Source organism: Myotis lucifugus, unplaced genomic scaffold, assembly GCF_000147115.1.
Source record: "Myotis lucifugus unplaced genomic scaffold, Myoluc2.0 scaffold_285, whole genome shotgun sequence".
Lineage (NCBI taxonomy): Eukaryota > Metazoa > Chordata > Mammalia > Chiroptera > Vespertilionidae > Myotis > Myotis lucifugus.
The window spans coordinates 85,391-97,750 of record NW_005871333.1 but is presented as its reverse complement, the minus strand read 5'-3'; the positions used below and the strand labels follow the sequence as shown (position 1 = coordinate 97,750).

Here is a 12,360-nt window from a genome sequence, read left to right as displayed (position 1 = left end):
CTTACCTTTACTATAGTGTTCCAAAATGGATGCATGACATACAGAGAGAGTGGATTGGTATCTACAGCACTGTACTGTTAAGAAATGAAAGAAAATATTCAGAGTTAATCTTTACACGCTAGCAAACAGAACAATTTCTAAACTGAAAATAACAGTACAAAAGTACCTTGGAGAATATGTCTATTTACATGATGTCATCATCTGAATAATAAAACTGGAGGAGCAATATAAAGGAGGCAAAAACTGTCAAGCACAGACAGGTATTTTTTATTCAACCTTTACAATATTATCGTGTTTCAACAGAAAAATCTATACTGCTTATAAGTTCTCACTTACTATACAGAATCAAGATTGGTAATATGCACACTGTGTGCATTCAAACATGCTCATACACCTTCTCACTCAACCTCCTTCATCCCTGGACTTAGAGGAATCTAGTTGTTTTACCACTTGATACCATTGCTAGTGTACTTACTATCTGTGTGCCCTTGAGCAAGTTACTTGTCATAGTTTCTTCACCTGTAATATGGGGATAATAACTTTAACCTTAAAGGATTGCCAGGATTAGTTAAGCTAATAATACACATGAAGCAATTATAGTACTACCTGCCCCCACAGTAAGTGTTATTTAAGTTATTGAGCTATTTAGTAAAAAAAAAAAAAAGGGGGGGGAATTTTAACAAATATTTGTATATAATAATGTAAAACTTTAAAAGTGATGTTGATGACATTCATCAGACACACACATTAGAGTGCCTGGCATATAGAGAGCACTACAGTAGGTGTGGGGGAGAAGGGATACAAAATCGGTAAGGGACAATTTCCACCTCCAAAAGTGGGGAACATTACCTAATTCATCCAGCCAACATTTAAACAATGCTATACTAGTCACATGTTTGAAAAAAGTTTGCCTGTGTATTGTACTTATGCTTAGTATGTATATAAAGTAAGTAGTAAGCATTTTCTTAGGTGCAGAAATAGAATATTGGGGACTAGTTGTAGTTTTAAGACATATTAATCATGCTCTGTTAACCTTGATTGTTTTGTTCTAATTTAAGAAAGCACATTCTAACCTGGCTGGGAGTTGTATACTCCAGAGACCTAGAGTCAACCTTGAAATTCAGTCCATTCTCATTTATCATGGAAAGATTAACAACCTGGTTGCCCAAACAATGGAGTTTCACCCCAGCTGGCATTGCCTCTTTCCCCATGCCAGTAACATCCATATTGCATACCTATTCTTATTCCTTTTGCCTACTTCCCCATGTAATCTTTGTCCACCCCAATATAAGCAGCTGGCTTATGGTGGGGGTGCAGAGCAGATTTTCATAGATGACCTGCTGCTCTCCCATACTGCCAGCATTATTGGAATAAACGCTCATATGATTCAACCCTGTCTCTGCTTACTTGGCTCAAGTAGTGACAGGCAGCCTGGACCCGTTGATTGTCTGGTTTCAATTTGAGTGTCTAATATTTTTTAAATCATAATTAAAGGTCAAAATTTCTTCCTGAAATTTTTATGAATATGCAGAAAATATTTCCTCATCAGTGTTTCAAGACTTAAAAGTATGATGGAAAAAGTAAACAGAAATATTTTTAAACTAGAGGCCCAGTGCACAAAAATTTGTGCGTGGGGGGGAGGGTCCCTCAGCCCGGCCTGTGCCCTCTCGCAGTCTGGGACCCCTCAGGGGATGACCATCTGCTGGTTTGGGCCCGCTCCCCGGGAGATTGGGCCTAAGCTGGCACGAATCTTTTCATGCAACAGACCTCTAGTATATATATAAAAGCCTAAGCGACCGGCCGACTGGCCAGTAGCTATGTATGCACAGACCACCAGGGGGCAGACGTTCAACGCAGGAGCTACTGAGTGGTGACTCACCCAGAACCAGAGAGGAGGGAGGCCGATTCCGGGGGCATCACCCAAGAACCACCCTCTCGCAATCCGGGACCCCTCAGGATATGTTGGAGAGCTAGTTTCAGCCCAATCCCCACAGGCCAGGCCAAGGGACCCACCCCGGATTTGTGCACCAGGCCTCTAGTTTCATATATAAGACTCCATCTTAGCAGTTTAGAGAAGAGTCTGCAGCTGACCTTGAAGCAAACAGCAGTGATGTGAACTGCCTATGGTGAAGGTAATGTGGGAAGGAAAAGCAGGCAGCCTCTGGGAGCCAAGAGCCTCAGCCCTACATTTGGAAAGAACTGAACTCTGCCAACAACCACACGAACCTGGAGGAGGAACCCCAAGATCTAGATGACAACACAATCCTGCTGACACCTTAACTGCAGAGGAGCCACCTAACCAATGCCCAAACTACTGACCCACAGGAACTGAGAGATGATAAATGTGTGTTGTTTTATGCCATCAAGTCTGTGGTAATTTGTTACCCAGCTATAGAAGGCTAATACACAATTCTGTAAACACTTCATTCTCTTTTCTAATAAAAGATATCCGGGGGTTCCCAGACACAAAAATTAAGACTACCTAACGCTTGAAAACTTATGAACATCAAATACTTTTTTTTTATTATAATCACCAATTTATTCTGTTCATCAGATTATTTATTCACTTGATTTTTAGATTTACTTGTTGATAGATGTGTATTTGTTGTTCATAGTTTGTATCTTTACCTTTTTCTTCTTCCTCTTCTTAAAAGATACCTTTCAGCATTTCATATAATACTGGTTTAGTGGTGATGAACTCCTTTAGCTTTTTCTTATCTGTGAAGCTCTTTATCTGACCTTCAATTCTGAATGATAGCTTTGCTGGATAAAGTAATCTTGCTTGTAGGTTCTTGCTATTCATCACTTTGAATATTTCTTGCCACTCCCTTCTGGCCTGCAAAGTTTCTGTTGAGAAATCAGCTGAAAGTCGTATGGGTACTCCCTTGTAGGTAACTGACTGTCTTTCTCTTGCTGCTTTTAAGATTCTCTCTTTGTCTTTTGCTCTTGGCATTTTAATTATGATGTGTCTTGGTGTGGTCCTCTTTGGATTTCTTTTGTTTGGGGTTCTCTGCGCTTCCTGGACTTGTAAGTCCATTTCTTTCACCAGGAAGGGGAAGTTTTCTGTCATTATTTCTTCAAATAGGTTTTCAATATCTTGCTCTCTCTCTTCTTCTGGCACCCCTATAATTCAGATGTTGGTACGCTTGAAGCTGTCCCAGAGGCTCCTTACACTATCTTTGTATTTTTGGATTCTTTTTTCATTTTGCTTTTCCAAGGTTGGGTGTTTTTTGCTTCTTCGTATTTCAAATCTTTGACTTGATTCTTGCGATCCTCTAGTCTGCTGTTGGAACTCTGTATAATATTCTTTATTTCAGTCAGTGTATGCTTAATTTCTGGTTGGTCCTTTATCACAACCTCGAGGGTCTCATTAGATTTCTTGAGGGTCTCATTAAGTTTATCGGCAGTTTCTAGAAAATTCTTGAAAAACCTTAAAAGTGTGGTTTTGAACTCTATATCCAGTAGTTTGCTTTCCTCCATTTCTGTCATTTGTGTCCTGTTTCTTTGTCTCCGCATTTTTTTATGCTTCGCTGTGTCGATAGAGTGGCTTTCTGTGCTAGGTGTCCTATAGGGCCCAGTGACTCAGCCTCCCCAATTACCTGAGGTAGACACTCTTGGTGCACCCCCTTGTGGGCTTTGTGCACAGTCTTGTTGTAGTTAAGCCTTGATTGTTGTAGGTAACACTGGGAGGAATTGACCTCCAGGCCAATTGGCTGTGAGAATCAGCTGTGTCTGCAGTGGGAGAACTTCTGTGCTGGAGACACCCCTCCGGAGCAAGACTTGCTTCAATGGGGCTTTGGTGCTTACTGAGTCTGCCCCCTGAGTGTGTCCTTTATAGATCTGAGGAGCTGCAATCTGGATGGTCCCACTCTGACCACCAGGCACACTGGCTCCTGGATCTCTAAGGAGGTGCTAATCTAGCCTTTGCCTGAGGCTACCCAGCAGGAGCCAGTTGTGAAGCAATGCAAGTTGCCCTGGGGCCTTGGGCCAGCTGTAGTTTGTTAGGTAATTATCAGATTGCAAAGGGCCAGGCCTTTCATATGCAAAAGCCTCCGTACACAGCTTGGGCGGGGCGGGGTCCCAGGGGATCAACAGGATGGAGCGAGCAGTTATGGCTGCTCTCAGTCCTGCCCTCAGAGGCCCTGCTTCTCAGTGTCCCGGCAATGGCTGCAAGCACCTCCGAGAGAAAGCTGCCCTCAAGTTCCGACCGATGCCAGACAGCCCAGTTTCTCCCATATGAGTCTGGGTCCCCAGAGACTCACCTGGAACTGGAGCTCAGAGCTTGAGACTCTCTCCCGATTGAAAAAGACAACCTTGTCCTCAGCCGCCAGCCCTTTCCGCATGCGCCTCTGTACCTCTGTACTTTACTTCCGCACCGCACCTCCTCTGAGTCTCGGTATGCTTTTCTCTTTCCTTCTAGTTGTAGAATTTCTACTCAGCCAGCCTTCCTGTGGTTCTGGATGATGTCCGTTCCGTCTTTTAGTTGTATTTTTGAAGTGGTTGTGCAAGGCAGCAATCTCTGGTGTTTACCTATGCCGCCATCTTGGTTTTCTTTTTATCTCAAATACTTTCTTATTCCTCTACATTCATTTCTTGGTTTTAATAACTGCTCTTCTGACTGCAATACAACTGAATACTTCTTTGATGAGATGGTTCTCAAAATGCAGTCGCCAAACTGAATTCAAATTCTTGGGCCCTACACCAGATGTACAGAATTAGATACTCTGGGGGTGGAGCCCAGCCATCTGTCGTCTAACAAACCAGCCAGGTGATCCTGAGGCACCCTCAAGTTTAAGGACCACTGGTGACAACAAACATTAAAGACACTCCCGCCACTCCTCAGCAGAAGGACAAGCCACAGCATCAGCTCAGTGGTCAACACCTACACCTCCTTTTGATGACTTTAAATACTGCCCTGCAAGTGAGAGAAGTAGGATAAAATTCAGCTATTGCTCACTAATGCTTACTAAATGCAGGGCATTGTGCTAGGAACACTCTACTATGATGCAAAAACTCCAAAACGAAACTTAAAATTAAAAAAGCGGACAGAAAAAACAAGTTTCTTAAATTACTTATTAATACGAGACTTGAATAACTACACCCACAGAAAACGTGAATCAGTGGGCAGTGAGATCGCATGTCACTGAATATGGTCACTTACATCTGCTAAGATGTCAGAGAGAAGATGGTGGTGAGAGAAGACTGGAGAAGAGCTAGAACAATGAGACAAGAACGAACAAGTCATGAAGACAAGCAGGTTTGCCTGCTAGACTTACTTTATAATCTCTAACAAGAGATGAGAAGATAAAACAAAAGGAGGACGAGTTCAGTGAAGGAACTTGAAATCCTTGCTGAGGAATGTGGATACGAGACTTAAACGTTTGGATGGTACTGCAGATTCTTAAATAGGAGAGTGGTATTTGAGAAAATGTACTTATTCGCCTGTTGAACTATTATACACAGATAAACAGAGGATGAAATCTAAAGTCAAAGATATCTGTGGGACCCACACTGGACACAGACTCCTCAGTTACTCTTCCTATCTGTCCATTAAGTTGCCACCCTTCACTTCCTTTCCTAAAATATACTTTCTCTTGGTATTACTTCCTGGGGTGTGGGCGTGTGTCTATGTTATATGCTATGTCCGCAAGCAGGGAAGCACAAGTGTCAAGTGTTATTTTTTATTTACTTAACGCTATGTTTAGCACTATGTGCCAGGCAATTTATAAATATTAACTCATTCAATTTTGATAATGACACTGAGGTAGAAACTACCCCTTTCACAGATAAGGAAACCTGGTTTACAGAGACTATTACCTGCTCAAGATCACAGAGCTAGTAGTACCTGGGTTCTTTCTAACTTTAGTCCCAAAGCTAATTATTTAATCAAAAGCCTGTTATCTCAATCACAGCTAATAGCAAATGAGAGGTTCTCAACACTCAACTAAATATAAGACATGCAAGCCCGCCTGCCCCTACTAATTTAAAACTGGGGGAAGAGAAATCAAAATCAATTCTGTCACTATGTTTTCCCCATCTGCAAACATGAGGCACAAATTCAATAAAGTTCTTTATCTAATGTTTATGTATCTTGTCCAAAATACCCAGTAACCACAAGGCAGAATTTATATTTCATTCTTACATTTAAGAGGCAGCAGAGCATGAAGGCCATGGACTTGGGACCCAGGCTGCTTCGGCTCAAATTTCAACTGTGGGAACCTTGAGCAAGTTACTCAAACTCTCTGTTTCAGTAAAATGGGGGAAATGATTCCACCTCACAAGGCACTTGTGGGTACTAAATGAGACAATAGACGTAACGCATATAGTGAATGCTATGTAAATGTTTGTTAAATTATTATTATTCAGTGTTTATGATCACATTGCTCTTGCCACTGCAACTTTTCTTCACTGAACCTCCCTTCACTGGGCTTTCCGTCACTCGGCTCAGCCTGTCCCTCACATACCCAGCACTTCCCTGTGCCTCTAACTTACTGTGGTCTTCCTGCTCTCTGTGCCTTCGTTCCCATCGGTCTGACTGGAACATCTTTCCCAACCTCCACATTCTTTTTCAGCAAAGAAGCTCTTCTAACATTTAAGTACAGTGGGGCCTTGACTTAGAGTTTAATTCGTTCCGAGACCGAGCTCGTTAAGGAGCTCGGTAACTCAAATTACTCTGTCAACTCAATGCAAAAAATCGGCAGAGAGACAGCTGGTATCTCAAAAAACTCGTTAGTCGGGACACTCGTAAGTCAAGGCCCCACTGTATTATAGCAGTTAGAAAAACAAGCCATGGTCAGTGAACTGATATTTCAGAAAGTAGTAAAAGAACCAATTCAAGATGTTTCCTCCAAACAGCACCTAAATATGTGGTAACCTTCTCCCTACCATTTAATCTCTCTCCTCTCTCTCTGCACAAGTTTCCCATCCATTCTTCTTTCACTCCTTCTGACTCTTCACTCTCTACCAACTGCAAAAATAATTATATGAGACATTTGTAAATCTATACCTAGGACCACAAAAGGGCTTTTCAAGCCTTACTAATGTTCTTACAGATGGGAGAGGCCACTTCCTCAAATCTATTCAAATCTATTCTAATCTTTTAAATCATTACAGAAATATTCCTGTAAAGGAAAGCAATTTATCCACAAATGGTATTTCTTTAGAACATGAAGGTTGTTTTTTTTGTTTGTTTTAATTCCAAGTCCACAAACTACACCTTCAAGTGGCCCTGACTAAGAGAAGTGCCTCATGCAAAAGATTAGTTATCCTGCCAGATTCAGCATCATTTATCATTTAAACTGTTGCTTCTGTAAGGATCAAACTCTCATGAGTCTGATTACTCATGAGATATTAATATCTCTACATTGGGCTATCAAGAGAATTAAATTTTTTTCCTCAACTATGTTAGGTGCTATTGTTACCAAGGGCACCTTTTCAGAGTGAATACTTTATAAATCTTTACCTCGGTGACTGCCACCTCTACCCAAGTCATCCCACCAGAACCTGAGTCATCCCAGACTCCTCCCCATTACTCATCCTCTGTCCCCCACACCGCCACCTCCAGCTAGTCAGTTACCACATTCTGTCAACTTAAAATCTTAAATCAAGGATCACAAACTCAAATGTCCATAGGTTTCAGGCAGGTAAACTGAACAAAAGACCTGCAAGAGCATACAGATTAGGAGGGAAATGCAAACTGGGGAACAAACACCCTTTTTAAAGAGGACAAGCAATCATCAGCTTCAGGGAATTCTTGACAAGAAGTTCAAGGCCAATGTTGTCCAATAGTCTGACTTATGAAGAGAAATGGAGATGTGTGTCAATTAACTGTATCTGCCGGGGCAAATGCAGGGAGTAGGTAAACCAGCTGTGACCTCCATCTTTAGAATCCCCAAAACTCCTTTTTGATCCCCATTGCTCAGAGTTTCTTACCTAGTTTTATTCAGGAGGATCCTAAGAGGTCTCCAGATCACCCTTACCTCCACTCCACCTCCATACATTCATTTTTTATAAGCTGCCAAGGTGAGCTTCCTAATATTAAAATCTGATCCTGTTCAAAATTCTTAAGTGGCTCCCTAAAACCTACAGCACTACAACATACCCAAGAGGTATTTTGTTTAACATGCAGATAATGGCAAGCTAACTCATCTGAATTTCCCAAAGTGGGCCTAGGAATCTGCTATTAAAAACATTTTCCCACTCTAGCCAATGTGGCTCAGCTGGTTGTGGGCTCAATCCCCAGTAGAGAGCCTGCAGGGGGCAGCTGATCGATGTTTCTCTCTCTTCCTCTCCCTTCCTCTCTCTCTCTCAAATCAATAAAAACATATTTTTTAAAAAAACAACATTTTCCCCACGGGATTCTGACACCAACAGTCCTTGGACTGTAGAAACACTGATCTACAGGATAAAATCCAGAAGACCTTGACATCAAATCCTCCTCCTCCGACAGTGCCCGCCTCCCTCTCCAGTCTCATCTCCTGCCACTCCACCATTCTGCCTAAACATCTAACCTCTCCTGTGGTTCCCAGAAAATCATCTCAGGCCTCTAGCCCTTTGCACTCCATTGCTGCCTTGTTCTGCGAAGCCTTCTCCCCTCTTTACCTGGCATTACCGGGGCCTACTCAGCCTTCATCTTTCTAGGCTGAGCGCTGTGTTCCTTTCCTTCCCTTCTCTGAAGCCTTTCTCAGCGCCACCCCTCACTCCCAGGAGCTGCTCCCTTCTCCTCTCCCATAGCAGCCTGAACTTACCTAATTAATTTATTAACTATTTATAGCTATTTACTTGTCTATATGCCACCAAACTAGGTCCCTTGAAGGCAGAATTTTTGCCTAGCTTAACTTTCGCCACCCCAGTGCACTGCCTGACAGACTGAGCCCTCAATAAATGCCTACTGAATTTAAAAAAAAATTAAATTGTATGAACCAGTAAGGGTGAAGACCAGATTCCAGTTCTTTAGCATTACCATTGAGATGCAGTCTCTCTTAACAACCTTAATTATAATAATAATTAATTCACAATAGTCACGATTCCTATAATCAGGTTTTATTATTGACAGCCAAATTAATTAACTACAATAATAGCAGAACCAACTCATCACATTATATTCCTAAGACTAAACAAGTTATTTCACAGAACAGCACTTCCTCTGAAGCAAAATGATACAATTTGAAGGAAAACAAACGATACAATTTGAAACTAGCTGCTACACTATCAATTAAAACTATGTCTTCCCCAGGTCAGATCAGGTAAATCACAATAGAAGTTTCTCCCTTAGATAAATGGGAAAATCCAACTACAATACCTGTCTAAAGAATAGGTAGAGGAGAAGAATGATAAGCATCGTGAGGGTAAAATCGCTCAACATAATTGTCTGAAGGAACATTTGTAAGTAACAGAGAACAGTGATGGTTAAACCCATTACAGGCAGTTAGACAAGAGCAGAGCAAGGACGATTGGCAAGGTACAGAAACTCACCAGGGCAGAAACCCTGGGTGCCTAGCAAGGGGCAAACAGGGAAAACAAGAACCTCCCGCCCCAGGGTAACCTTTCTTCCCCTACACTGGTCATGCGGTTTGGAGCCCCTGACTTTTCCTCCATAAAGAAACGTCTAGGCTTCAGTAGTATTTCAGCTCCAGGCCCAGAAAAGCAGCAAAACCAGACAAGTGGCACAATGACTGCCTCCGGACCAGGTGTATTAACTAATGACCCCCTGGCCTGGTGATGACCAATCAGTGGAGACCATGACCCTGAAAGCACACACTTGGAAATCTGATGAATATTCTATTGAGACCCTCCCCTGACACGTCCCTTAAGACTTCCACCTGCAAGGGAGAGATAAATAAGCTCAAGATGTGCAACCAGGGGAGCAATGGGCAGAGGCAGCTCATCCCAGGCGAACCCCCTGACCCTGTCTCCAGGTGCCCTTTTCTCTGACTTTTCAGGGAGCCAAAGCAGCCCAGCCTGGGCTCTCCTGTTACTTTTCTCCAGGGTGGGGAACATCAGACCCCTGGACCCTCGGGACACATAAGGCTCTCAAAATCATTTGGTCTGGCCCTGCCAAGGCATTGGGGGTGAGTTAACTAAATGTCTGACCAAATATAGCAGGCTAATTTTTAGGTTGATAATTGTGAATGGCCAATGAATGATGTTATAAATATCCAAATGGCCCTTGGCAGGAAAAAAGGTTTCCCACCCGTTATGTCCTTCCTTGTCTCACTGCCCTAAGTACATTGTTGCTGCAGCCAATAAATTCTGGCTTGCTTTGCTGCACTTTGTCTCTTGACTGAAAATCTTTCCTTCAAGAAGACAAGAACTGAGGTCTCCTCGTCGACCCAGGAACACCCTGACATTTACACATTCAAAATACAAAAGTCTCCTTCCGATATCCAGGAGATGCACAGCTCCCTTTTACCACCTTCCACAATGGCTTCTATTCTTTTACACTTCCGTTCCTTCAATAAATATGTTGAGAGCCCATTCTGTTCATGTGCTAGACCTTGGTCATGTTGAAGGAGACAGCCAAAGGCCCTGCCCTGCCAGAGCGCATATCCTAAAAGAGAAGGCAGACACTAATTATTTCACTGCTTAATAAATCTGTGGTAGCACAACAGAGAACACAGTGTTAAGAGAGTAGCTAACACAGACTCCATCCATGCTTTCTTCTGTACTGAAAATGAATTGTCTTACAGTCCCTAATTCCAGAAACCTAATGACCACACGGCGTGTGCACACCTTTCAGCAGTTATTCTGAGTAACTGCCAGGTTTCCAGCGGTAGCTCTCAGATGTACCTCCAGAAAAGATACATTAAACTAGTTTAAAAGTAATTTTTCCACCAGCTGCTTTTATAGTATCAATCTTTCTCTACATCTCTTTGCTCTAACATACAGGGTCACATCAGGGAATAAAATCTCTTTTGAGTATTTTAAGTCTTGACCCATTTATGGGGTAAAGCTGTTTTCACTCAGCAAGCACTCATAAATGACTTACTATCAAAGACCACACAATGGGAATGTGTGATTTTCAGGAAGAAAAGGTCTCTAGGTGTGATTCACTTTCCAGTAATGATCACACAGATTTCTCCTTTGGACACCCTTGCATTCATACTTTTTAAAATGAACACAGTACTGCCCTAGCCTGTGTTGCTCAGTGGATAGAGCATCAGCCTGTAGACTGAAGGGTCCCAGGTTCGATTCCGGTCAAGGGCATATGCCCAGGTTGCCAGCTCAATCCCCAGTGGGGGACCTGAAGGAGGCAGCCAATCAATAATTCTCTCTCATCACTGATGTTTCTATCTCTCTTCCTTTCCCTTCCTCTTTAAAATCAATAAAAATATACTTAAAAATAAAATGAACACAGTACTGAGTAAAGAACCCTCCACTAGAAGAAATAAATGTATGTCCTCCCCCTTTTTATAAAAGAAGCCTCATTATAACTAAAATAACATTAGCAAACTACATTTTAGTAAACACTGGATGCTTGCTTAATTGACCTTGTTTTCCAGGATGATAGGAAATCTGCTGTCAGACACAGGAAGTGAGTCAGATAAGGGAAGGGGGGAAATTGGAACAGAGGAGCACACTAAAACTTTCTGTAAAGGAGGACCCCTGTTTAGTGGAAAATATCAAACTAGAGAAGACTGCTTATAAGAAATACAGAGTCCCTATTACAGACATTGCTGCAAATGGAACAGCTCTTCTAGGGGAATTACCCAGAGAGATAGATCCTAGTAAAGAAGAAAAAGTTTTATATGTCAATATTTACAATGAAAAACAGGTAACAGAAAGGGAGTACAGCTTAAAGGAAACAGGAGGTTATCTGGGTTAATAACACCCATTAATGAAAACTGGAAAGCCCTGGCTTGGGTTACCAAGGCTCTGGAACTTCTTTTTACTTAAAATTTTAAGACAAGTCAGCAGCACAGCAGTTCAAAATGGTATGGCACAATATTGCTTGAAGGCCGAGGAATATACCACGTGACCTTCTGAGATTCCTTACAGTTTTCCCAATTCCAGTTAGACACAATCAATCCACTATGACTTCTTCAGTTATTCATTCATTCCACAAATGTTTATTGTGTGCCTAGTAAGCACAGTGGCACAGTGCCCAGGTCACGGTGTTCCATAAGACAAGTCTAACTACTTGGGCATCATATTCTAATGCGGAGATACACTGAAGAGCCAATTCCATAAAGAAGCAGAGGGTACTGAGCACAGTTAAGGGGAAAGCAATAGTTAGGGAGTGCTTCTCTGAGGAATTAACATTTAAGATATGAAGATGAATATAAATAGGGAGCATTCCTGGCAGACATAACAACATTAAAGATCTGGGAAAAAGGTGTGTGTGTGTGGGGGGGGGGGGGG

At 42.1% G+C, this 12,360-nt stretch overlaps 1 protein-coding gene across 9 annotated transcripts in view; it reads right to left on the bottom strand.

Annotated features, from left to right (window-relative positions):
* SELENOI (selenoprotein I) overlaps positions 1–12,360 on the bottom strand; it is a 45,467-nt gene that overhangs the window by 30,016 nt on the left and 3,091 nt on the right. For all 9 annotated transcript variants that reach the window (XM_023763492.1, XM_023763491.1, XM_023763490.1 and 6 more), the window contains exon 2: positions 6–74. In XM_023763492.1, the coding sequence (XP_023619260.1) occupies positions 6–74 (69 nt within the window). The remainder of the gene's footprint in view (positions 1–5; positions 75–12,360) is intronic.